At 40.1% G+C, this 27,842-nt stretch overlaps 1 protein-coding gene across 5 annotated transcripts in view; it reads left to right on the top strand.

The window, feature by feature from the left end:
* CRACD (capping protein inhibiting regulator of actin dynamics) overlaps positions 1-27,775 on the top strand; it is a 140,231-nt gene extending 112,456 nt beyond the window's left edge. For 4 of the 5 annotated variants that reach the window (XM_049794157.1, XM_049794148.1, XM_049794163.1 and 1 more), the window contains 7 exons: positions 10,048-10,212; positions 12,690-12,758; positions 14,062-14,244; positions 15,920-19,103; positions 20,573-20,763; positions 21,845-22,010; positions 24,938-27,775. In XM_049794157.1, coding sequence (XP_049650114.1) covers positions 10,048-10,212; positions 12,690-12,758; positions 14,062-14,244; positions 15,920-19,103; positions 20,573-20,763; positions 21,845-22,010; positions 24,938-25,098 — 4,119 coding nt within the window. In that variant the 3' untranslated portion in view covers positions 25,099-27,775. The remainder of the gene's footprint in view (positions 1-10,047; positions 10,213-12,689; positions 12,759-14,061; positions 14,245-15,919; positions 19,104-20,572; positions 20,764-21,844; positions 22,011-24,937) is intronic. The other variant, XM_049794139.1, reaches the window with a different exon arrangement.
* Positions 27,776-27,842: the final 67 nt, after the last annotated feature.

Below are 27,842 nucleotides of genomic sequence, written 5' to 3'. Positions count from 1 at the left end.
AATGGTCTCCAGAGTGTGTTAAATGTGGTTGAAGGTGGGTTGCTTTTTCAATAGCCTTGGGGCAGTTTCTCAGCCATGTGAGTTGTCTAACCAAAAGCCATGTAAATAATTCGTATAACCTGACCTAGGTTTTGGTCTTGAAAGGGAAAGGTATGGCAGTGATGCTGCAAGCAAACCTGCAGAAATGTCTGTATCTTGTGGAACTCACTTGAATTGAACTCATGGTTTTGGCATGTCCTGATCTGTATGCCTGAGACCTACAGATTTGGTACTAAGTGAAAAAATGAGGGTGGTGTTGGTGGCAGGGAACGGCATACAGAGTGAGACTTCTTTGCAAAGCTGATTTAATTATCCTATGTATTGCATTTTTTTTTCTCCTTTTTCTCCCTGTCCTTTCAATGGTTCTCATGAAAGGTGGGTACGTTTATCTCTCCAAAGCAAACAGCACATAAGTAACTACATAAACAACACATTTGGGTATTTGCTTCTAAAGAGCTTTACATGACCTGCTTTCCTTTCTTTTCCAGAACTCTGTCCTACTAGTGCTCTAATTTTTTGTTTTACTTCTCGTACATCTGTAAGATTCCCAGCTCTATGCCTTTTTAGACCTTGAAAGAGCTGTCCTTCAGAAGCACATTTCAGTTTATTGCTCAGGATGCTGACAAGTCCTGTCAGAATGCTGATAAATTTCTAATGCTGTGCAAATGCCATTAGCCTGTAGCTGACTAGTAAAATACCACTGGTTTCTTTTACCTCCAAAGTCTATAGCCACCGTCCATCTTTTCTGGTGCGTGAGAGATCACGCACGGTAGACAGATCTGACCTTCAGGATGAAATTGTTCTTTCTTCCTGCCCAGTGCTGCCAGCAGACAGAGCACCTGAACAGCATTGGCTGTGCTGACTGTGGGTGAATTTTGAAGTAGAAACCACACCAGGACAGCTCCAATTTCTCTGTGCTGGTTTTTCAACTTAAATTTCCCTGGGTCAGGTAGATTCAATGCATGCTACTTTCCAGGCTAGAAACCATTATATTTTAAATCGACTGCTGACTCTGGGCAAAGTCGCAAGGTAGCTGGACCTGTCTTGAAGAATGCTTGAATGTCCTTTGGATACAAAGCCCACTGACTTCCGCAGGGAGCTATGCCCTCCCTATCTGTTGGATCTGTTGTCTTGGCTTCAGTACGTTAGCTTTTCTCAGAATAACTTTTCACTTTGTAGGAGTGGCTTCCATTTCCAAACTCACCTTAAAATTCCCAATGGAAATTATTGCCTTCACTAAACTCAGAGACATGATAAAAAGTACAGTTACTGCAGTTACTAATGACCATCTTCACTAAGCAAATAATAACTCGGGAAAATTAAAGCAAAAATAGTCACCCCTGAAAGTGAAATAAATAGCCAGTGATAACGCTCTTGCTTGTGTGAACTTTGCATAAGTCTTCTTTTGGTGTGGTTACTTGCATGTATTTGAAGGGGGAGTGTTGTTTCAGCTGCTTATTGTCAAAGTGTGGTTACCTTTTGGTTTTTTTTTAAACTTGAAGGACAGTAGTTCATTTTTATCATTTTAATATAGCTGCAACCCAGCCTGTAACAACATCCCTAATTCATTTTTTTCCCACTCTACTGAAGATGGTGGTATCCAGAGCAACTCAATCAATCAGAAAGAAAATGCATAATAGATTGTAAATGACACTTTTAACTATTTACATGTTTACACAGAAGTTATATATTAATCTAAATGTTCATGAATTTTTTTCATATCCCCATGGAAAGGCTCCTTATAACAAGCCCAGGGGCCACCTCTTGAATCTGCAAAACCTGCTGCCCAGCACATAACTGTCCCCATTTCCCTAGCCATGCCCTAAACTGTTCCCTGAGGTTTAGGACATGGTCATGCCAAAATCCCATTGCGCATTTTTAGGCTGACCTTAGAATTGAGTCCAAGGTCTGACCAGTTATTTGGACTATCATTCCTGTGTGAAGGTTTTATGCAATCCATACCCCATCTTTTTTTTTCTTCTCTAGTATTCTAAAAGCAGACTGTGTTTGCTGTGTGATTTTTGTAGTCACAGAAAACACTGATACTCGGTCTCCAGTTATCAGAAGCTTGTATCTACTTGAAAGTCCCTTTCTGCAAGCTTGCTCCCACTGGAAATGTCTGTATTTCTTCAAGTGGTGGAACAAGAGGAGACAATCATCTCCTCTGAAGAACGCTCCACCCCTTAAAACCAATTCTGTGGCCAACACCTGGTCCCAAATCATTGCTATGCCACCAACATTACTTTGGTTTTGCCCAGGCTCGTATGTCACAGTGGAAGCACAGTATTTCCAGTTTCCAATTGCCTGGCAAGATGCTCCTCAGTAAAGAAGTGTTGCCAGGATTCAGTGCCCTGTGCTCGCTCTGAACTCGCTGTATTCCAAATGGAGATCAAAAGCTCTGCAGATTGTAACCTTTTCTAGGATATTTTTGGGGGCTGGTACAGTGAAGATTCCTGGAAAACTTAAATCTTTTTGGAAGAGGCACCATGCTTACAAGCCCAACTGATAGCATGGTGAAAAGGGTTTTGAAATCAGAATAGAAATGCAAGCCATTTAATACCGATGGTGCTTAATCTCATTCTGCTGACCCCCCAAATGTTTTCCCCTTCTTGCCTTGCGTTTCTGCTGACTTTGGAGTGTTCATGAACCCACAAAAAATGTTGTGTAATGGTGCAAAACTCTGTAGCAGTCTGGGCAGCTGGCCAGTGTATGCACTAGTTCAGCTTCTTATTGTAGGAATTCTCTCTGATTATGTGTGCAAGGTATATTAGTTCATAGAATCACAGAATCATTTAGGTTGGAAAAGACCTTCAAGATCATCGAGTCCAACCATTAACCATGCCCACTAAACCGTGTCCCGAAGTACCCCGTCTACACGCTTTTTGAATACCTCCAGGGATGGTGACTCAACCACTTCCCTGGGCAGCCTGTTCCAATGTCTGACAACCCTCTCAGTAAAGAAATTTTTCCTAATGTCCAACCTAAACCTCCCCTGCCGCAACTTGAGGCCATTTCGTCTTGTCCTATCACTAGTCACTTGATAGAAGAGACCAGCACCCACCTCACTACAACCTTTCTGGAATAGCTCTCATTTCTTTTTATTGATTTTCAGATTGGCAGCATTCATCTTATCAGGCTTTCTGTAAATGGATTTGGTCATGTTCAAAGGTTTTAGTGTGTGCTAGAAGTCGAGCTGATAAAAGCCTGACATCCTGTTAACCTCCAAGAGCCTTTGTGTATCCTGAAGTTATTTTGTGTTGGCTTAAGCCATCTGCTGTTGTAAAAGCAGTCTTTTCCTTGTCCTTTGGATCTGCTGAGATTTATCATTACCCAGTTTTTAAGATCCAGTGTAGAAAGCCAGCCTGAACCTGCTCCCACAAGGAGGTGGTACCCAGGCACTGGTACTCTTGATGCTGAACTCATTTAGTTTCTTGGGATCTGGTGCTTTACTTCTCATATAGGACTGTGAATGACACAAAAGGGATGTTTAAAATCTAAATTTAGCAGTGTGTCAGAACAAATGTAAAAGAAGCTCTAGGAGCTTGTTTTTACATCCTTCCCTTTCAGAGGTTAGTGGGGTTTTTTTGTGCTGCATCAGAGTGCATTAGATCCATTTCCTTGCATTTTACCACCGTGACTCTTCTTCCTACTACTGATATTTGCCAGACATGGTCAGCAAATGAACAGAAGACATTTTTTGTTTCAGACCCACAAAAACTGTACCAAGTAAAATGGAAACTTGTTTTGAGAATTAGTATATTGATGCGTCTAAGCCATTATCCCCTTTTTGCTTGTGACAGTACCGTGGTGTGGCACTGCTGCTGCCTCTGGAGGCAAAAGGACAGCTTGTTCTCCACCTCTTGCCTTCGCTGAAAGTATCTTGCATCATCTGGCATCCATAAGGCTGTGGCAGTCAGCTGCAAGAAATATTAAAGGTTGACTATGGTATATGGCTTATTGCATTTAGGAACTACTGGGCTACATCTTTTCTGTTTTATGCGGCCATGTGGTTTAAAACAAACAAACGCTCTGCTCTCTAAATTTGTAAAACATCCATTTATTACATAGATATTAATTATGATAAAATGTGTCTTGGGAATCTAGACTTCTTGGTCAACCTCTAAAAGACCAATTCTAAATTCACATTTCCCTGGCTTTGTAATGATGAATGTCCCCAGTAATCTTCTTCTTAATGACTGTTCAGTTTTGGATCCCATTTCTTTTAGTCATTAACATATCTTAGCTAATGATCAAACTGGTGCTTCCCCTACTGTACGTGGCACATCTGTATTCTACCAGCCATTCCCATTTTTGTTTCTGTTTGATATTGCCCAGATCTCAACAAGGCTACAAAGTTGTTTGCTAAACCTCTAAGCTATTATCTTTTAACCTGATGCTCTGCATTTTATAGAATTGGGAGTGAATTTTCACTGCACGACTGCCCAGCTTTGTATTTCTTACAATTAATTTCTTTGTTGCCAATATTTTCTAGTGCTGCTGCAGCCTAATTGTTTTCTTCATATTTTACAATTGTTTTCACTTTATAAACTAAATTTATCATTCTTAGTCATTCTAGCATTTCTGGGGCAGACCCCCTTTTTCCTGTAATCATATTAAGCCCTGGAAATGAGCTTCCATTTTCCTTACATCAGCTTTGCTTTTGGTACTCTGCAAGGGGAGACTCAGGTGACAAATGGCATAGATCCTGTAAGTATCTTCAAGTTTCTCCAGAAAGTCTTGCTCTTAACACGTGAGCATCTGTAAGTGGTCCATTGCCACTGTACACCAAAATCTTTATTTTGCATCTGGATTTTCTGCAAATACATATCTCTAGAGATCCATATACAGTTTGCTTCTTCACCATTCTTCTATTTTGGACTCTCCCAAAATCTTTCTTGAGGTGTAATGCCCCAAAGCACATGCTGCTCCAGCAATGGAGAGTGGAATAGTTCCCTCCCTGCATCTTATATACAAACCACCTGTGGTAATACTTCTTATTTTCCTTCTTTTCAGTAGGTTTACATGTTAATTTTACATCTAGTTTACTTTGTAAAGCCTCCAGCTATACCAGTATAACTTCTCACACGATGCTTTCCAGGTTATTCTCTCTCTTTGATTAAAAAAAAAATAATTTGCTTATGTGAGGTGTTTTGCTTGTTTAGATATGCTGCAGATTTTCCTGTTTGGATAAAGAAGCCTACTCACTTCATAGAAAGAACAATTAGGTAAACTGTCTTTTCAGCCTAGAAAAGAAATTATAAGAGAGACAATATGATAGAGATGCATGAAATCATGAATGGAATTGAGGAAATGAATATAGGAGAATTATTCAGTCTTTCACGGCATGAGAACACATGAGCATCAGTTGAAACTAGTAACTCTTTCAAACCAAAACAAAAACAAATATTTCTCTATGCATAGTTGGACTGTAGAACTCATTGTCATACAGCACTGTTATTCATGGAATGTTTATAAAAGTTCAAAAAGCAATGAAACAAATTCATAAAAGAAAAGTTCCCAACTGACTATTGACTCCAAAAGTCCTCAGATGCCACAAATCATTGGAGCGTTTACAGGGAAAATCTCAGTCCGGGCTCACCCTGTTCTTATATATTCCCAAGGCATTTGATTTTTGGGTCACTCTGAGAGACTGTACAGGACAATGTAGAATTTCAACAGTATAGCTCTTCTTAGGACAAGTATTATTAAGTGATTATTTCACAATTATAGATAACTAGAAAACATAATTTCATTTATTTATATATCTGGGTATTCCAAACAGACGTGAAAAATAAGTATTTGAGTTGAAGGCAAAATATAACCAGCATTTCTTGTAAGACTTGTTTGAATGGAATCAGCTGAAATAGTACACTCTGTTGTAATGATTTTTAACTGAACAGACTAAGAAGCCCAGCGGATCCAGTTTTGGATTCACTCCAGGCACAGAGTCATAAGAATGACGTGGTTTCAGGGGGCTGAATCCAACATGCATGCAAGCAGGCATGTACACAGAAGAGGAGCCAAATTGGAGTGAAAGAGGAGATGTACGGCCCGATCTGGGCTCTCTGCCGGTTAATATGGAAAGTTTGTGCTGTGGCATTTCCTATGCAAACACAAAGAGTGCTTTGAAAGTCTAAGCTTTTTAATTTGCTGCAGGTGCCAACCAATGCAGACCAATTTAACTTAGGAGTTTTATTGCTGAAGTTATTAATGGTAAGCTGGTGTAAAGAGGTCCGTTAAATAATATCGTATTTTAGCAAATTATTTTGCATTAGATAAAAGTGGGTCTGTGTCATGGTCCGGTTACTGAGGAAGATTTTAAAAACTGGATGAGTGCAGGCTTTTAATTTCTCTTCTAAATTCCCAGTATTTCTTTGCCTTTATTAGATGTGCTGCCCCCCACCTCACACTGAATGGCACTGCACCGATAGCCACCTGGGTTGGGTGTGAATAGACAAACTCTCATGCACCTCTTGAATCTCATAGAAAAAAATTCAGGGATGAGGTAAACCTGATGTGGAGCACAACTTGATGATCCCATTCTGAAGCTCCCCTGTGTGGGTGGTGCCTCCAGCCACTGTTTCATGGTCATTGTCATATGTGGTAGCCGTGCTGTTTTGGTGCTGAGAATGGTTTGCAAGTGGAAATACCTGTCCACTGGCTGCAAAGTGAGGGACTGGGAAAGCCCACAGGCATTGATAATGCTGGAAGTGGAAGGTGCAGGCAGGAGACATTCATCTCTTTCCTTCTCCTTCTAGCTGACAGCTAGATTTCAGAGCAGGATGGTGATTTCTGGCTGCTAAATTACAAGTCGTCTTGCACAAAGCAAAGGAGACCAGGGTCATTTAACTGAGACCGATATGCATCTATGGGGATTTCCAAAAGGGTATTTAAACACATGACTGCGCAATGGTAGAGGAACAAAATGGCATGCCTGCAACTTCTAATGACTGGCGTTGCAAATAATCCTCCTTAGGCAACCATCATCCACATGCTGTCAGCACAGGGAATTCGCAAGTACAGAGGATTTATAGGTTTTTGTTCAGAAATATATGTCTAACTGAAAAAGATGGTCCTTTTCAAGGAATATGGCCTTTTCTCAATGGCCTTGCAGCTTAAATTGATGTCTCTCTCCATTTCTGGGTTGGACTATCTGTGTACATTCTTCCAAGTAAAAGTTGTGGGGTTTTTCTTTTCTTTCAGGGATGATGCATTTTTAGGGTTTTTATGATTGGCCAGGTAGAGAATGTATCTGTATGAATATTTCTGAGAGGATAATTGTGTTGTAGTTACAGTATAAGCACATTTTGAAAAGGGACAGGGAGCAGGTTTAACATTGCTCTTTGAAAGCAATAAGAATAAATTTGGTCAGGGGTAACAAGCTATTTGAGATTTTGACATTTGGTATTCAGCATCAGCTTTGGAGATTAGAATGCACTGAAAGAAATTGGCCAGTGGAGAACTATTAGTGGAGGCTTTTTTAAGCGAAATTTATTTTTAAAAAAGCCAATAAATAAATAATACAGAGAAGAGCCTTCTGTCCTGGAAGGAATGTGAGGGCTACTAGAGCTTCTTCTTCAATCTTCAAACTAATTTATGCAAGTCTGAGCAAATAAACTTTTAAAACTTTGAAGTAATTAAACCAAACAAACCTGTGTACACTCCATAAATATTGAGGGTAGTCTATTTCCTGGAAATGTCAGGAAAATAACATTTTTAACTTCTATATACAGAAATACACATTTTTACAGCACAGCCTTCAAGCATCCTTGATGACAATTAAAAAGGCCATTCTTTTTCAAGCACAGACCATTGTCCACAATCGCTCCATCACCACACAACTCCCACCATGCACTGCACACACACTAGAATCAAGAACTTGATCAGAAGATCGAGAGAATAACACACCATCCTTTCCTCCAAAACACATTGCAAGCAATATGTATGTGCATGCACATTCTCACCATGGAAAAGATGCACAAGTTCTTAGTTTCTTGGGTAGTTTGCTCAGGTAATGCTGATGGTTCCAGCCTGGGAGAACTATTTGTCTAGGAATATGACTTCAGGAAGAAGAAGGGAGCAGCCTCAACTTAGAAAACATGTTATCAAGTTAGGAAGCTGTTCTGAAATTATTTTCTACTAGCATCAGAGGACCTCCAGGAATAGAGCAGAATTACAGCCTTCACACTATCTAATACAGACCCATTTGCTCTCTCCAGCTCCCATTTATGCAATGGAAACAAAAGATTTCAAGTCAGAGTTGCACTGCTGACATGAAAGCCTGGGAAGACTTGGTGAAATCCTTGCCTTTAGACTGTGGGTGCACTGCCAGTAATCTAGATGGGAATAAAACTGTGCCATTCAGAACTGCCCAATATGCCAAAATGATGTACTTAGATGAATTGCGTTACTTTCTGCCAAAATCCAAGTGGGCATAAACAATGCGTACCAAAATGAGGAGACTGAGAAAAACTCTTCTAATTTAATAACCTGATTATGAGGAGTCTGTGGATGTACCTTTTGTCTTAATAGTTCAATACAGAAATCTAGTAATGCTTTGGGGTAATATGGATAAACTTCATACAAGAGTCTAGTCCGCTGGGCAACAGTGGCGAGTGAGACTGATCTGACCTGAATCATTTTAGAAATCCATCCATACTAAAGCATATCTTCCCTTGCCAACTGCTCACCTAAGCCATGCTACTGATTCTGTGCTATAGGAAAAAAAAAAAAGTCTTTGTTTTGCATGCTACCTACTCCAATTTTCTGCAGTTCTCAGTGGCAAACTCATGTGAGAGGTCCATGTATGTACCTGACATTTCCACTGAATAGAAGCTGCACAATAAATCGAATATTACTGAGCTGTAGATGTTCATAGTAATAAAAGACAGAAATGGGAGATGTCCTTTGGAGAATTTTCTGTGCTTGAAGAAGAGTAAAGGAGGAAAGTAACTCCACAGTCCTTTCCTTCCCAACTGAGAATAATTCCCTGAAATATTTCAGGAAGAAAAATCTATCAATAAATGTTCCTTACTCCATTTGCTCCTTTTAGAGAATTTCTTCTAACTCTTTTGCAAAAAGTTCACTTTCAAAGACTGTATGGTATGTGTCTCTGCACTAGTCAGGGCTGTAATTTCTCTAATTCACCCTACCAGATTATACGCTACTTATTTTACTCTTCTTATGCTTAATATAATTCAAGAGTACTTTCTTGTAATCCTTGAGAGAAAACTACTTCAACAAGGAAAATAAATGGTGGGAAAGCTCTTTTATCCATTCATTTACTGCATGTCCCCTGCATAAACTTCTTTGTGCAAAAGCAGTGATGTGGTAGTGCATGTGAGCATGAGCAGACATGAGTTTGTGTATTGTTACTATAAGATCAAGCATCTAAAAGAAGCTGGGTTTCTCCTCCTTGGAGAATTTGCCTCCTCTAAGGCAGGGTTATGCCAAACCCTTAACATTTAAAACTTGTCACTAAACATTACAATAAGGGCATCTTTAAGAACTACTGATGCATGAGATGCAGGGTTTGGGGGCTGGAGAAGAAAAAGGTTGCCTTTTGGGGCAGTTTTAGTTTCTCAGTGTACGCTTGGCTCATAATCTTATTTCTTTGCAATATTAAGTCTTCATAATTAGTTTTTATAAACAAAGTCTTAACCTAGGACATAGATTAAAAAAAGAGAAGGAATGTTTCAAAATTCACAGTAAGTTTGCAAAACTGGGCAACATTGACAAGAACTCAAGTTGATCATCCAAAATCAGAAATCATGCAGTAAATTCCTGACCTTGGTCACTTTGTGGGGAGAAAGAAGAGGGGGTGTCCTTCATGTTGCAGCAATGTGAGCCTCAAGTTGATTTTTTTTGTCCAGAGTCAGAAGTTGCCTTGAATGTTTCTGTGCAGCTTGCAGGTGGAGAAGGGGCACGTGCTAGACTTGGCTTGTTTTGCTGATAATATAAATACCTTTTTTTTTTTTTTTTTTTGTATTTTCTTTCCTTGTTTTTCAGCAACAGTTGGCCAAGAATATAAAATTTGGGCAGCCTCCACAAATGACAATTTCTGTGAGGACGATGGGGGAGGCAAACACTAGTATAGAAGAGGATGTGTTGCTCAGTAGCCCCATGGAGATTGAGACTCAGCAGGACACTGTGATCTCAGACAGTGGTAATAAAGTAAGCACTTTAAATTGACATATTCATGGCATTTATAGCAGTACTAAAACAGTACAGTCCACTGGGGCATAGCAGATGTCTCCAGTGAGGCGTAGCTGAGCTCAGCAGGCTGTTTTATGTGGGTGGGATCTCTCAGCTTGTGTTTCTTGGACTGGTGAGAAGCGTGTGCTCTTGGCATCCTGAGCCAGGTCCCACAGAATTACTGGTTTGAACATTTGCTCTGAACTTCCACCAGTGCAGACATCACTCGGCAGTATAGCTAGAAGACAGGGAATTTTTCTGAGACAGAAAACGTCTTGAAATATGGACTTCCCAGCATGGAAGGTTGTACACAGCATCAAATGGTAAAAAGGAAAATAATTCCAAAACGAGAGGGGTCTGGAGCTTAAATCTGTAAAATCCTGGGTCTTGGGGTAAATATCCATGTTTCTCATGGATGGGTACCGAAGGCAAAAAAGGGGGAGAAACATTTTGAGAATTCTCCCTAAATCCAGATCTCCAGTATAATTCAAATAATTATTCACATTATCCATGAAGATTTTGATACCAGGGACTGTGGGCATTCAAGTGTCCAGAAAGGTCTCGTTCAGACAGTGAGGAAACAGTGAGTGACGGAAGCTCTCTGGAAATCCTCTGAGGCGAGACCGGTTCTGTGTTCACTGTAATGGCTGAAGAGAGCGTGGGGGATAGAGGGACATCCTTCCCTGCCCAGGGGAGGCTGATTTTGTGCCCGCGAGCCCTTGGGGAAGGCAAGCAGCAGCCCACCATGCACATGCAGCCCTTAAGTTTGTGGAGGTGAGCCTCCGCTCACGTGAAAGGCAAAGGCAGTTAAGTGTCCTCTGCAGCTTATGCCTATATTCAGCCAAACACACAGAAGGGAGATTTATGGCTGAGGTGGCCCAAAGTCTTTATCAGCCTTCAAGGGTCTCCTCTGTGACCACCTCCTTTGTGGCTGTGGTCGGATCTGTCAGGGAGCCAGGCGTTTCGGTAGGTCCCGCACACTCACGCCTCTTCCTCTGCAGGCTGGAAGGATAAAAATGAAGCCAAAGTAAGGTATATTTTTTTCCGCTTCACAAACACTCCCTTCTGAAGCAATCAGTTAAGGTGAATCAAGAGCATCCTGCGTGCCTCAGGGCACAAAGAGTGCACTGGCACTGTGGCCAGGTTTTGGCTCTGTACCCTGGTACTAGGTGAGACTCTGTGTTTGAGACCAACACAGATTCTCTGCAGAAAGCCTTCTTGCTCTGTCCTGCAGGAGACCTGAATGTCACCTAGAGACCTCCAGCTCAAAGGGGAAGATAATTCCAGCACTAAAAAACCACTAAAGTATCTTTGTGTAATAAGAAGGGAGCGATTCAGTCTTCACCACCATCTCTTTTAAATATTATGTTTTGTAAACCAAATGAATGCCCCTTTGCATAAATCTTTTTCCAAATACTAAAGGAACAAACATCCCTACTCAGAGGAGATTGTAGACACAAACAAACCAATGCTACATGCATAGGGTCAGCCAGAACACTTGGTACTTTCCTTTTCTCTTACTGTGCGCTACTCATTACCGGCTTTATCAGAGATTTCTGGTGCACGGCAGCTTGCCTTGTTTCTGCTCCTGTCTCTGCTGGTGGCCTTGTAACTCCTCTGCATGTTTATCTGCATAGGTCCTGGAGGGATGGGGTGGCTTCTGTCAGGAGCTGGTGGCCAGGACCACACAGCGCTGCTCTACTTCAAATAGGTTTCCTGCGTTGCTTTGTGACTTCTGATTTTCCTGAGTAACTTGGATTGATGGCAGGAGTTCTGATTTTTTAGGCTTTATACTACAAATTGCTTGCACCTCGTGCACTGGTGATCCCAACGTTCATTAGCTTACGAAGTAATACTATGATATAATGCTTAAAACCAGAGTTTCTGGGTGTCACGAATGCTACTTCAACCCCTGTGCCTTCAAAATCCCTTCCTGTGAGATGGCTTGGAGAGGGACAGTAGCTAAGGAGTCCTAGTGACTGACAGGCTTTGATTGCTCTGGGGCAGGCTGGTTTGCGTTATAGGAAGCAGAGTCATCGACACCCTGGAGTTGAAACTCCCTGCAGCAGACGTAACGCCTGATCAGGTTCCTATATTTTTTTCCTTAGGAGTAGGTCGGGAGAAAATAGTTATTAAGAGCTGATTGAGATCCTACAAAGGTGTGCTCTTTCTTTGGATTTGGAATCTGGTTATCTTGTTAAGGAAGTGTGAGTGTTCTGCCTTTTGCAGTGTCTTGTAGCAACAACTGCTTCTGTATAGACAGCAGTGATTCAAGGAGCAGCAAAGAGAAACTCGTATCATTTAGGAACAAGAATTGTTTATCCTTCAATCCTGCAGTGACAGGAGATGGGGTAAAAATCTTCCCTAACATGCATGATTTCACAAGTCCTTTGAACCATATTTATTAGGTCCTTTGCTTTTTAATATCTAGTTGTGGTAATCTGCTTGTTTTCTAGTCCACTGACACTCCAGATTTGTTGAGAACAATGAATTTGCCTGGAACAGGACATGAAGTGGAAGAAAAGGTAAAAAAACTTACACTTGGTTTGCACTGAGTTACTTTCCAATATTAGTCATTAGAAACCTAACGGTCAGTTTTTGCTTTAATACATATTTCCTTGTTTCATTCATCACCCAAGATTTTGTGAACATTGCACAGTTTTGGGGCTAGTAAATAAGCAATAACTAAGATTGAGAAATCTGTAAGAGTTGATTGCAGGAGACAGCAGAACTTGCTCTCTGCCAGTCTTGTAGCATTCCTGCATTTGATGTATTAATCATAGAGCCATAATTTTCATAAGTACCTCTACTACTTTGTTATGCTTACATGTAATTCAATAAACATATGCAAAATGTTCCATCAGCTTTTAAGTAATTGGTTCCCTGATTAGCATATGTTTAAGCTTCTGAAGATTACAGAGCTGTCTTGAAAACAATGTATGTGATTTTCTTTCCTTACAGAAGATGCTTTCTCCCTTCTTTTTTTTTTTTTTTTCCTGTCTTCTTTTTCCACTTGGATTGTGCCAAATAAAAGTCTCAGGATGATACCTCGGTGACTTACAGGAGAGACTGATGACAGGCTCACTCTTACATGTCTAGACATACAGTTCCACTGTATTTATTCATGAGAGGAGTCTCAGTAAATCACTTTGCTTGTATTTGCACTTTCTGAACCCAAATACTTGAAGCGCAAGAGAAAAAAGCGCCAATCGAAGCCAGTATTGTCTTATTTTATTTTTTGCTGTTCTTTGGTGCCAGCTTGGACAACTCCACATGACTTTGGAGGGAAGGTTTTCTGCAGGCACTGTGCCAGTCTGAGATCCAATACTGTGATCATCTCCCATGCAGAGAGTACAGCTTTGTAGCTGTTGTATTATAATGCTTAGATAAGTCAATCTGATTTGGTCTTGCCTAAAGTGTACAATCTAAATTATTTAAAGATGTAGATATTTTTTTCCACGGTAAGCAAACATTAAAATGTCCCAGTGTTTGATGTTGCTTAAAACTCCACCCCTGTCCTTCCCAATCCTAACTACTTCAGAGTGGAGCTAAACTGTGAAAAAACTTAGTTAGAATGGTCTAAGTAGTTTTTAAGTGAAAAGTATAAAAATGTGTAGTACTGGAAATAGGGAAAATATTACAGCTGTAACTTTGATGTCCAAACTTCATGATTTGTATAATGGAAAAACAGGATTTAAAGTCTTTTCTGCTAATAACTCCTTTGAATTCAAAACTGAAAAGGCTTTGGGGGTGGGATATTTGTTTGTTTATTTATTTAAATGGAACAAATAGCTTAATAACATCTTCTTGTGTTTGTAACACAAACAGGTCACTCCAGTCAAATCATCGCGGCCAAAAAGACAATTTTCCTGTTCTGGCACAATTGAAACAATCAATTTGGATGCAGTTCCCCAGGCTGTTGCTCGTCTAGACAACAGTGCAGCTAAACACAAGCTGTCAGTGAAGCCAAAAAAACAGAGGATGTCAAGAAAGCACAAGAGATTGACAAAGGTATTGAATCACTGGTCAAACAGTGAGAGGAGGGGTGTTGCTTTTGAAGCTGGGTACAAAATAACCCTAACTGAGTGCACCAGAAGTAGCTATAGGCGGAGGACTGTCTTAAAATGTGATTAACACTGTTAGAGACAGGTATTGAAAGCTTCTTCAACAAATCTCATGTCTTCAAGGCAAAACAAAATGCATGCTGCTTTCATTTTGTCTTGAAATCAAGATAGAGACCTAAAGATGAAACCCTAGCTTGACAGAAGTTGCAAAGAAGTTTTAACATAGCCAGCTGAGACAAATATACTTGCACCTGAAGTACTTCCACTAGAATTTTACACTGGGAGAGCTTTCTGAGTCTAGCTTTTCTAGTAAAAAACTTAGGCTATAAAGGTCTGCAGGATATCTGCCACTGTTAATGCTGCTCTGGTATAGTGCAAAATTTGGTTGGGAAAAAAATTTGATTCTCTAAAAGTGCCACGAGTTCTGACAGTGATAGTATCATTGTCTTATAACAAAGAATAAGACTGAAGTAATGCAGCTTTTGCTACAGCTACAGAGTGAATTATCAAATCCTAGCTTTGTACACTAACTGCATGGCTATTTTGGGTTTTATGCTGACATCTTACTAGCGCTTGTAAATGGGACAAGACTATTCAACTAATACAGGGTTCAGGAGAGGCCACTGTCCTTTCTTCCGCACCATTGTACTTGCATTTATCACTCTTGCAATGAAGAAATTTTAAATTTAAACCTCTTGTTTATACAGAACGTTTAACTGGAGCCAAATGATGGCTCAACAAATGATAGATAGACAGGGCATTAGCTGAGCTGTTTTCCTCAAGGAAGGTGCTGGGAAGCACTCTTCTGGTGCAGCTCACCTTCAGACCATGTCGCCACAGAGACAAGGAGGAAGCTGTGAAGATCTGCATTTAGTTTATTGCAGGTATTGCACCACATGCCAGGGCTGTGGGGCAAACACAGAGAACCAGTCAGCAGTTACCACGTCTCAGTACAGTACAGTATTGCTGGGGAGCTCTAGGTTCTCTGTCCGTGTGTGGTCCCACAGTTCCTGCAATAGAACGGGAGTCTCAGCACAGCTAATGAGGTAGATACACTGGCTCAGAATTTGTGAAAAGTAACCAAGTTGTGTTTCCCTGAGCAGTGTTCTTTCCCAGCTAGCATTGGAGAGCTCTTTTCTGCAGGCAACAGCTTCCGTGTCTGCAAGTAACAGCTAGATTTGCCATGAAAGAACTGGCAAAACAATGCCCTTAAGTAGGTGCTAATTATTTCAGGATTAAAGGATGGAGTTCCAAGTAGTAGAACAGGCATATGAAACCTGTGCTCTATTCCTTGAGTTTCTGTAAATTTGAAATGGCAGATCTCAGTCTGGATTAGCTCGTGTACACCAAATGGTGATTCAATATTTAGCGTTATACTGATATCACTGTTGGGATGTTTTCTTTCTTTTAAAGGCTATCACCCAAATAGGTGAGAGGCATGGGATCTATGATGATGTGATCCATAAATTGGCATGGGTGTGTTGGCTCTGGATCTAAATCATTGTTTAAAAAAAAAGTAAAAAAAAGTTGTTTTTCATTTGCAACAGATTGGACGTTCACTGTAAAGAATAACAAGCCATTAGGCAATATTCAGTAACCCCAAACTTGTCTCCCAATTTTAGGGATCACAAAGTTTAACGATAACAGAATTTGAGCCAGAGGACCTAGAAACTCAGCTGTATGGTGACAGATACCCAGGTTATAATGGACACATCATAGCAGACAAGCTAATCCAGAACAGAGATGAGCAGAAGCAGCTTCAGCTGGCAGAGGAGAAAAGAATTGAAGATCACTGGGGGATCTTTGAGGCTGAAAGAATAAGGCAGATTGTAGAAATGGAAGAACAAAGAGAAATGGAAGAACAAAGGTGCCAAGAACTTGAGCAGGTGCAGAAGGAGCAGGAGAGAAGGTGTTGTGAAGAAGAGAGGAGGCACTATCTCCTTGAAGGAGAGACATCTTCGAAAACAGAAGAGCAAACTTGCCATAAAGAGGAGAGAAGACTGCTGGAGGCTGAAAAGAGGCAAGAGCTGGAGGAGCAGAGTTGGCAGGAACTGGAGAAGCAGATACAGAAGGAGTTGGAGGAGCCACAGGGACGAGAACTGGAGGAGCAGAAGTGCCAGGAAAAAGAGGAGCAACAGAGACAAGAGCTGGAGGAACAGAAGCACCAGGAACAGAAGGAGCAACAGAGACAAGAGCTGGAGGAACAGAAGCACCAGGAATGGAAGGAGCAACAGAGACAAGAGCTGGAGGAACAGAAGCACCAGGAATGGAAGGAGCAACAGAGACAAGAGCTGGAGGAACAGAAGCACCAGGAATGGAAGGAGCAACAGAGACAAGAGCTGGAGGAACTGAAACACCAGGAACGGGAGGACCAACAGAGACGAGAGCTGGAGGAGCAGAAATACCAGGAATGGGAAGAGCAGAGATGTCAGAAGTTGGAGGAGCAGAGGCATCAGGAATGGGAAGAGCAGAGGTGCAAGGAGCTTGAGGAGAAACAGAGACGAGAGCTGGAGGAGCAGAAGCGGCTAGAGCTGGAAGAATTAAGACAACATGCGATTGAAAAACAGTGTCAAGAGGAAGAAGAAAGGAGTTGGCTGGAGGGACAAAAAGAACTCAAGGGAAAAAATAAGGCAGAAAACCAGAGACAAGAGCTAGAAGAGAAAGAGCTTCAAGAAGCTGAAATAAAACTGAAGCAGGAGAAAGAAGCTGAGAGCCTCAAACAACAGAAAAAACAGGAGGAACAAAGGCAGCATTTGAAGGAGAAAGAAGAAAAGACAGAGAAGGAACAACCCCAGCATGTAATGGATAAGAAAAAGAAATGGGAAGAGCAGAGAAAACACAAGCTCACAAAACAAATGCACTTGCAAAGTACAGAAAGTGTGCAACTAGATGAACTGAAGCAGCAAAAGGAACAACATGAACAAGAATGGAACAAGCTGGAAGAGCAGAGGGTAGACACAGAAGGACAAAATCTTCAGCAAAACCAAGAAAAGTCCTTGGAACAGCAACAGGACAAGGATCAATTGTGTTCTGGAGGGGCTGATAGGCATCTGGTAGAGGAGAAGCTCCAAGAAGGATCAAGATCCCAAAAACTCAAACAGCCAGAAAAAGGGAATAAAACAGCAGAAGAAGTCCTAGCCCAGAAACTGAAGAGAGAAGTTGAGGCGCAGGAGCAAAAGCGAATAGGAGAAGAGCTTCGGTGGCAAGAGGTAGATGAAAGACAAACTGCATCCAGACCCTTCACATTTCAAGTGTCTTCTGGAGATAAACAGATCATATTTCAGAAAGTAAATCTGAGTCCAGTCATGCCCGTCAAAGGAGCAGGACTCTCTTCTCCATCCATCAAAGACTGCAGGATGCACACTGCCAGCAAGGGCTCCCATACACTCCCGTCATCTGTATGTGTACCCCATACAGCTATTTTGGTTACCGGAGCACAGCTGTGTGGCACAGCAGTTAACTTGAACCAGATAAAGGACACGGCTTGTAAATCGTTACTTGGCTTAACAGAAGAGAGAAAAAATGTGGACATTCCTTCACCAGAGAAGGCCCAGAAAAAAACCCAGGATCCCAAGCCTAGCAGCAGTAAAATGAAATATGCACAAGAGACATCGAACAACCAGGCTGTACTAGCTGAGTGGGCCTCTATCCGCTCCAGAATCCTGAAGAATGCAGAAAACAGCAAATATGAGAGAGACCGAGTAAGTGTCTGCAGACACAGTGACGACTGGACACCCCGAGGACGGGGTGCTCCACATGGCAACTTGAGGAAGACTCTCTCTGCCAATGCGAAGTTCTCAATAACACCAGCATGGCAGAAATTTTCAGAAGCTTCAAAAACCAATTCAGACGCTGAGAATATAAGTGTGGCAAGAGGCAATGAACCAGTGGGAAGAATCGCTGACTCAAAGGAGGATGTGGCTTCCACTTTTAAGGATAACTTAGCTGAAAAGGCTAAGGAGAAAATGGAAACACATAGTGAAATGACAGACAACACAGAAGGCTGTAAATTTGCAAAAGATCTTCCATCTTTCCTTGTTCCAAGTTTTCCTCATTCTCCAGGTAAAGAATCACCCCAGGCAGAACTTCCTGGTGCTCAGGAAAATCAGCAGAATAACAGCACAAAAAAAGCAGATAAACCAGCACCAAACGGAGAAGAAAATGTTTCTCCTTTTGGGATAAAGTTACGAAGGACAAACTACTCTTTACGTTTCCATTATGATCAACAGGCTGAGCAAAGGAAAAAGAAAAGATACAGTGCAGGAGATAGTTTTGATGGTTTGCCTGACCCACTAGTTACAACAGAAGGTGAGAAAGAATCCGCTGTTTTTGCTCCGCAAGAGAGTACATCCTCTGGCATAGGGAGAGTGAACGTCCTTGGTAACGTGAAAGACTCAAAAGACTCTTCAATTACTGTGGTGGAGATTTCACAACCAGCAGGCACACCAGTGGTCCTACCAGCCACTGGCCAGAGCACTTTACCCCCTCATGAGAAACCAGCATGCAAGTCACTGGTCCCACAGAAACCTGCTTTAGCTCCAAAGCCCACCAGCCAGACGCCACCATCGTCTCCTCTCTCTAAAATGAACAGATCGAACCTAGCTGATACACTAGGGCAAAAGCTGGTTAAAGCTGAATCAGACGGTGGCTGGAGAAAAGAAGACAGAGCAAATGCAGTGCACCCCACACCATCCAATGAGTACAAAAATGAAGAGGAAGAAATCAGAGAAAAGAAGTCATTTTTCCCATCTATAAGTATTCCATGGAGAGAAAAAAATGACAAAAAGCCTGAGCCACTGAAGAAAGGTACGTATTTTTCAAAGGTCATTTAGATATTGTCTGCATTTTCAAAATGAGATACTGGAGGTCCAGAGGAAGAAACTTGGTCTTAAGATATAATTTTTACTTGGCACATTATTTGTGGAGTACCACTACTTTGCTTTGCGTTGTCTGAATGAATGGGACGTCCCATCCCCACAGTTTAATTCAGATACACACAAACTCAGTGTGACCAGTGCGACCTGCTTACGGAAGTTAATTTCAAGGAGGTAGCTGAAGCGTGTGTGTTTTTTCCTTGACAGAGATATTACCTAGTTAGTCAGATGATGGACTCTGTTCCATGTGTAATGGTGTCATTGGAGCAAAGGAAGTAATTTTTATAATGTACATTGCATTGTATCTATTTTTTAGGGGAATATTATGTAACTTAAAAAGTACTAAGATCTAGGTCCCCTTATAGTGCCTACCACCGGCAAATTCTCTATCTATCTAACCCAATACAGCTGGAGGCAGGAGTCTGCATTTCAGAGGCATTCTTCAGTAAATTACAGTAGCCATAGTGGCTCTTCAGAGGAAGGTTGAAAGCCCCTGTGGCTTGAAATAGTATTCTGTACAAAAGTGAAAATCACCCTTTGAGTGCAAGCACACTGAAAAGAGCAAGGCAGGAATTCAGCATTTAATCGGGAAATCCCAATTTTTTCCGTTCTTGAATTTTGCAAGCATCAAGACACTTCTAAAACCATATCTCAGTGGAACTGCTGCTTATTTTTACAAGTTTTTATGCCTTTTCCTTTAACTCCCTTTTTCAATGAGGATTTATGGGAACTAGTTAAGAGGCATAGCTGCTGGCCTGGGAGCGCAGGGCCTGGGCCAGTTGAACGTTTCCATGCTCACTGAGCTCTGCAGGAGGACTTTTGCACCCTAGTGCTGCTCCCTACCACTCACGGCTCTATACTGGGTGCTAGCCCCAGTTTCATGCATGCTACAGGGAAGTCAAATGCTCAAGTGACGATTTGAAAAAAAAAAAAATTTTTTAAGAGGGGCTGCATTTAGAGAATACATCATTTCAGCCCCCTTCTTCTGGCCAAAATTCGGACACTTTGCTTAATTACAGCTGGAAAACCAGGGAACTGCAGTACATAGTGGCTGGATCCCTTTCATTAGAGTTATAAACAATCAATGCATATGTATCACTTTCACCTAAATATCTCACACAGTGCGAGTACTTGTAGTAAATTAGGCTGGAAGTCTAAGTGTCTGGGGTGGGCTTTTTCACAAAAAAAGGATAAATTTGGACAGCTGTATGAGTGTGTTGAATTAGGTCTCATTCTTGAGGCATAAAAACTGTTTCAGGATTTGACATACAGACCACAAAGGTCTGTGAATGGCAAGGCATTCAATGGGCTGAGCTCCAGAGCTTTCACAAGGTAGAGAAATGGTACTGGTTTGCTTGAGATGTGCATTACTTAACCAATTCTTCTCATGTTTTCTTTCAGAAAAGCCAGTCCTCCAGAGCAGGCACTCTTTAGATGGCTCTAAATTGATGGAGAAAGTTGAAACTTCACAACCACTTTGGATTACATTAGCACTGCAAAAGCAAAAGGGGTTTCGTGAGCAGCAAGCTACAAGGGAAGAGAGGAGACAAGCCAGAGAGGCAAAGCAAGCAGAGAAGCTGGCTAAAGAAAATGTAAATAATCTTTAGAAACCTGCCCATTAGAAATAATGAGACCATAATTATAACTGTTAGCTAGTTTTATTATGTGAAAGGGTTTTTTTTCTTTATGTTTGGTTTATAAGATTTCATAAAAGCTAAAATGACAGCGAGTAAAAAGTAGTTTGAAAATTTGGAGTTCCCTTTTTGCAAAACTGAGACCTCCAGGAGAAAATACTGTGCAATAGTGTGACAATTTTATTGTAAACTCTGATGCCTTTATATCAGGTGGTAGTTAATGGCGATCATAAGCACGACCACTGCACAGTTGATTGAACAGAAGAATTGTACGCAGCATGGTTCTTTCAAAGCTTGATGTTAAGCCTTAATGCTTGGGGAATAACAGCTGGAAAACTCATTTATAAGTGAATATAGGTGAATATTAGTAAGTTTGAATTTCTTTTTATTGTAATGTATTATTTGGATAAAATGCAGATGAATGAAAGAAATGAACTGTCATGTGGAACATCCAAATGCCTAAAGCAGGCACAGAATTCAAGTATCACTTCTTTCCTGTTCTCTAAATAGCTACTTACTATCCATGGTTTTCTGTTAGTAAGAAAAAACACTTCTACTTATAGTACAATGTGATGCTACAAAACCAGTGATGCTGTATATAGATACCACAGATAGTAAAAAGGGAGATGATGGGGGTAACTAAGTATATTTTGCTGTTTGTTACAAGACCCAAATTTCTGATGGACGCATGCATAATTACAGACGTAGATAATTGGTGGAAGAAAACAGCAGTGGGTGTGAAGTTGCCCACAGATGCACACGCTGTGTTTCAGTGCTGTATTTAACAGGTAGGGCTGGCTCAAACTGTTCGGTATTTTGACTGAAATGACAACATGACAAATTTAACTTTGTGGGTCTTTTTTTACAGTCTCTAATAACTGTTAGTTTTAGAAGTATTAGCGTGTTTCGATCCTTTGCCGAAAAGGAAGGTTAAGGAAAGGACAGGCGATGAATGAAAGCATCAAGTGTGACATCTCTTACTTGTAGCCATTACCTGACAGACTGTTTATCATTCAGCAGTTTTCCATCTCTGTTCTAGGCTGCTGTAAGTAATCAGTCAGAAAATAAAAGTAGCAGCAGCAAAACAAGCACACTGCAGAAGTCTACAACTCAAGAGGACGAGAAGAAAATTGAGACTGCTGTGTCAAGATTAGAAAGAAGGGAGCAGCTAAAAAAGTCAAACACCCTTCCAACTTCTGTGACAGGTACAGTGAGAGATTCAGATTTACTCGAGGAATAATGCACTTCAGGAATGGTATTGCATGTTTTTGAGAAAGTGAATGAATTTGTTTTTTCCTCATATATTACCCCTAGAATTACAAATGCATTTACTTTCAGCATGGAACAACACAATTTGTCCCAGTCTCACCTGCTGGCCATTATGCTGAAAGTACAGAATTTCAACAGGTTTTTATCAGGTTTCCCAGGTTATTAAGGCTGCACTACTGCATTTCCTTAGAACTGCCCCAGTTCAAGCTTAAAAAATTAAGCTGTCTCCCCAGGCTATATCCAACAGTATTTTTGGAACATGACTAATACACATTAGAGGGATTTGGCTTACTGTGAATTGCAATTGCAGTACTGTTTTGTCTTTAGGTTGAGTGTTAGCACAAAGGGGGAATGATACTTAACTTCTACAAAGTATACTTGTGTAAGAAATAAAGCATATGGTGTTCCTGCATCTCTTAGTTGGCCAAGGAGAAATCCTCACCCCAGAATATTTGGAATGAGTATTCTCATTTCATTCAAAAATGTAAAAACTGATCAATTTAGTTGAAGGTAGCCTGTCACTTTGAATTTAGGCCTTCTCCTTCCCAGTCTCATATTTGGTATGGAAGGTTGGAACCAGAACCTACTACTTTATCTGTCACCTCAGTCAAGCTGAAACAATTCCATATTCAAAAAGCAGGCAGGTTTAAGTATTTCCCCAAAGGGCATACTATTTGGGGTGGTGATGGCTGAAATAGAGACTTGCCTAATATTTCTCTAGCCAACATTAGTCCTAGGCAAAAGGTTTTGGAGAAGAGTACAGATAGGTGTTGAAGAAACCTTTTTACAAGTTGCAGAGTAAATAGCGTGGGCTTCTTGGAAAGTAAATACACATATCGGCTGAATGTATTCAGTAGCACTCCAAACCAAGAACTATGGAATGCAACTGTTGAAAGCTATGAGGTAATTAATTTATCTGATAGTAAAGGCTAAACCAGTGCTATTCCTACATTACAGATTGCTCCAAGCCAAACAACCCGTACGCATGCCTATATTCCGTTGGTTCAGCAGCCGTACGTCCACACTGCAGCTGCAGGCCAATGCAGATAGCCCTGAGAACTTGTTTTACTTGCAGCATCTTGGATTGGACTAGATGATCTTTAAAGGTCCCTTCCAACCCAAACCATTCTAAGATCTCGCATAGATTGCCCAAAACTTTCCTGCTCCCCGTTAGCCTGCTTCCAGTGCCCAAACTGGCTTTGGAGGTAAGCAGCTGGAGCAGCTTTAACAGGGCTCTACTGCAGCCCTACCAGGAAAGATTGGGTAGTGTCATGTTATGCTGTACATAGTTAATTCTAGCAGAAGTCAATCTCTAGCACAACAGATGATGTCAAACTAGATCAAAGAAGGGCCAAAACCCAATTATCCTTGGTCTGTCTGCATTAGAATGAAAACTTCAGGAGGAAATTCATGAGGAATTACCAATTTTGAGTTACCGGAAGTGAAAGCATAGGAACTGTGTTTGCCCTAAAGGAAAGAGTGACTGGATTTCTGTGTGATTACTGGCTACGTTTGGAGCCAGGTAGCCATTATCAATTGCACAAACATATGGTACACAAGTATTGGTTTATTATGGATGATGACAGTGATTTGGGTATCCCACAATTAGGAGAGCATTTAAGGCATAAGACCAGCCTAGAACATGTTTAAAATAAAAGTTTGCCAAGTCCTTTGCTAAGGACGTTAAAGAAACACCCAAAACTTGAAGAACTTGGTGTATTTCAGACTTGCACTTGAGTCTTGTACAACAGGAACTGATAAGCGGGTATAACCTTTAAAATAGCAAAAACTACCATAACCTTTAAAATAATTAGCTTTTCAAAGTGTCTGTCTACAGCAATAGCTGCTGCTACTGTTCATTTACTTATAGCTAAAAATACATGATTAAAGATGTACTAAAAAGAAAGCCAAACAAATTTTGTCATCAATGCAATTTTAAAGCTTTTCAAAACATTCAAAACCTGAAAATGAAATGCAACTAGGAAGTAATTTGGACTGTATCTGAACATTTAACAAAAAAGGGGTTTTGGCTCATAAAAATAAAACATGTAAAGGGGGATTAGTGAGGAGTTATTTTGTAATTAAGATTTTTTTAGAGTTACTCCATAGTTTTCAGATAGAACTCATTTCTATGCCTTCAGTGGCATTCACTGTCTCAGAATTAAACAGTCTTCCCACCTGACGTTTCTACAGTTCTGCTCTGTAAAGCTGTTTGTTAGGAATCATTTGCTTATTCAACACATTTTCTTGCTGAGACAGCTGTTTGCCTTAAATATACCATATTAAAGAAAATGTGACAAACAGCTATTGGAGAAAGCTGGCTCATCTCTTCTTCAGGACAGTCTCATGGGAGTGGTTAACTGAGGCAGAAAAACTATAGGACCGCTTTCTTCTCTGTGCGTATTTAAGAACTCTAATCTGAAGAGGGAATCTAAATCTTATTGAATACAGTTGGGTTACACGTGTTCAGTGGCTGCATTACCAAAGAGAAAAAAACCCAAACCAGCTTGTTTTCCCATTGTTTGCTACATTGCAGATGTAATTAAAATAGTTCATGTAAAGAAGAGGAGTGACAAATTGGAAATGATTTCTTTGGATCTCACAGAGACTGAAAATTTTGTCCCTGTTTTGTGAGTTACGTTAGTTGGTGTCACCTCTGAAAAAGGAAACTCAGCTCCTCCTAACTTCATTATTTTGCAAATACAATAAGAAGTAAGAATTAATTAAAAGGGTTGGAATAAATATGAAGAATTAGATCAGACCATCTTCACAGAAAAGAAGCAAAATTTCTAGAATCCTGCAGCAAAGCACAGGGTTCAACTAATGTTTTTTTCTCTTCCCCTCCCCACCCCATCAAAACCAGTGGAAATTTCAGATTCCATTCCATCAACCCCACTTGCAAAGGAGGTGGCCAAGAGATTCTCTACGCCTGATGCTAACCCTGTGTCAACAGAACCAGCCTGGCTTGCATTAGCCAAGAGGAAAGCAAAAGCCTGGAGTGACTGTCCTCAGATCATAAAGTAAACTGTAAAATTACATCTCTATTGCTGACTATTAATTGCTTTCTTTTTATTTATTCAGCTTTTTACACATGACAAAACTGAAAATGCATGTACTGAAGGACTGAAAACTGAACTGATTACCATTTTGCTCTAGCTCACTGTAAAGTCTACTGAAGTCATATATTCCATTGCTTTGACAAATAGCTAAATGAGGTCACAGCAAAAATTTCAGAACCAGACTCTCAAAAACTTAAGAATGCTCAGATACTGGATGTAAATTTTAGCGAGTATCATAATAGGGGCCAGAACTTCAGTTCAGAAGCTCCTTACATTCTGCGGGTATTCGGTTCTGGAATTTTAGATCTCTACACTTAAGTGGAGATCTCAGAATTTTTTTTCAACACTCCATTGTTGAAAATTAAGGCAAGATGCATGTTCCCTTCTCTTATTCCTGAAATTTTTTTTAAGTGTTAAACTGTATGAACTGTCAGTTCTACCTGCTATTTGAAAGCTTCTTCCCTAACAAAGAACTTGGGGAGATATTTTTCTACCTGCAAATGATAAGTAGAAAGACAGTACCATCCAAATGCTGAGGTAATTTCTTTCATCATAGGATTAATACACTATGCCTATATTCCCTCACTCCTAGAAAGAATGCAATTCATCCTACATAACAAAAACCCCATTATTTAAACAAAAATCAGAAAGTTTTCAGAAAGAAGCCAGGAAGTCAAGTGTTTAAGTGCATCACTGTTTGTGCTTGGCCATATTTAAGATGCATAGAGACAGTGATTGCAGATTACAACTTTAAATCAAGCAACTGGAACTAAAGTAAGTGAAACTATTCCTGTGCTCACGTAGCTGTAGAATTTGTCTCAGTAAGTTCCTACAGGAGTAAGACTTGCAGAACTGAACATTAAGTCAGTGAGAGTCTCAGGAGTTTTAACTCTGTGTTCTTCCTGATTTTACTCCACGTGCAACTTCAGGTAGTTCAGATGACTCCCTGTACCTTGACCAATACACCCAGAACACTTCAGAAAGAAGTTTACTTACCCCATCTCAGGTATCTGCTGTGGCAATTGAACACTTCATTGCTTCTTGTAACTAAAATAGAAATGTTTGCCCCCTCCCTCTTACAAAAAAGGATAAAGTCCATAGTGTAATAAAAATCTTACTATCCTCAACATCCCACAGAAATACCTAGGGTGACTTTTTAAAAAGTCACCCTAGTAAATAAATCTGTAACACATCTGAGTTTGTTTTACAAGGAAGTCTTTTAACAAATTTGAACATTTCCTTCTTAAAACCATAAGGCTCAAAGTAACCTTTAAGCCTACATCATAAAGGGAGACATTTTCATGAGAAGAAATTGCATTATAGAATGATACCACATATGTTTCATGACAGTATCTTAGCCAAACTGCTGTATGCAGCATGAGAAGTAGCACTTTAATTATGCAGAAAACAGAATGAAACCTGCCGTATCCTCCCATTCCAAGAGTAAAAAAGGGCTTGTCAGCAAAAGTAATTATGGAATACTCTTATTTCCCACCAAACAGAAAACAACAGTTCAGTTTCGTGGTTACAATAGCACAAAAACAATGGATGTGTTGAGTAGATGTGCAGCAGCAAGATGGGTTTTCTTGGGTCGCTTAAGCATCAGTTTTGCTCAGTTTCCTATCTAAAACCAGAATCTCTAAAGTAACTTTTTACCCTTAATATAAGTATTTAAAATGTTTTATACAGAGATGGGGCAATGCTGGTCTCAAATGCTTGGGGAAGAAAAAATACTTCACACCTTCAAAGAAAATCTCTGCAAGCTTATCTGAAGAAAGAATTTGGCCCATAAGTATTTTTGCTCTGCTAGCACCATGAATTAGTGCATCTTAAATTAAATTTACACTTTTTCTGAGTTTATAAGCCTGCAGTATGTATTTGTAATTACAAGAAGTAAACTGCCTGAAATCCATCTTTATGATTATTTCTTGGGAGAAGGAGCCAGGCAGAAATATGGAGACGGTGAAGTAAATCAGGATTAAAGAATTAAAGATGCTGGTATTCTGAAATGCATAGCAAAGTTAGGTGCTACTGTGCATGACGTAAGGATGCAATTTTCCAATACAAAACAGTTATAGCACATAGAATAGAGCTTTCATTAAGGATGGTCTTAATCTAAAGCTTCAAAGCAGAGATTTTTTTTAAACCATAAAGGTATCTAGTGTAATAATGGAAACTGTATTACGTACAGTACTTGATGGAAACATTTCTAAAGTGTACATGTTCAACGGTGACATTTCATGTTAAATTAACAAAAATTTGCACTAAATACCAATGAAGTGAAGTGTTACTTTGCTTTAGCTTTGTTGCAACCATTTCTGATAAAGTGTTAGAAATCTGTAAAAATAAAACCAAAACAGTACTACTGAGTTTAAAACAGCAAAAATGTTTTAAGAACCGAACAAACCACTATGTAGTATATTGTCTCAATTTTTTGTAACTTATACACACAAAATACCATTTCTTCTGACAAAGGTTATATATGAATAACCTCTATGTTCATATAGTAATGTATAAAAACTATAAGATGTATAATTGTGGGGTATTTGTTGTGTACTTTTTTAATTTTTCAAATGTTTTAAAGTGCAATTGTTTATTATACTAATGTCATTTTAATTCTTATTAAACTATAACCCAGTCAAAGTTATCTAATCAATGATGTGTGTTCTGTGTCTCCTTTTGCTAATCGTGTAGTTCAGGTTTGCATTT

This window comes from Accipiter gentilis, chromosome 3 (genome assembly GCF_929443795.1).
Source record: "Accipiter gentilis chromosome 3, bAccGen1.1, whole genome shotgun sequence".
In the NCBI taxonomy this organism is placed as follows: domain Eukaryota; kingdom Metazoa; phylum Chordata; class Aves; order Accipitriformes; family Accipitridae; genus Astur; species Astur gentilis.
Note: the sequence above shows the minus strand (reverse complement) of the source record. Positions and strands in the feature narration are given on the sequence as shown.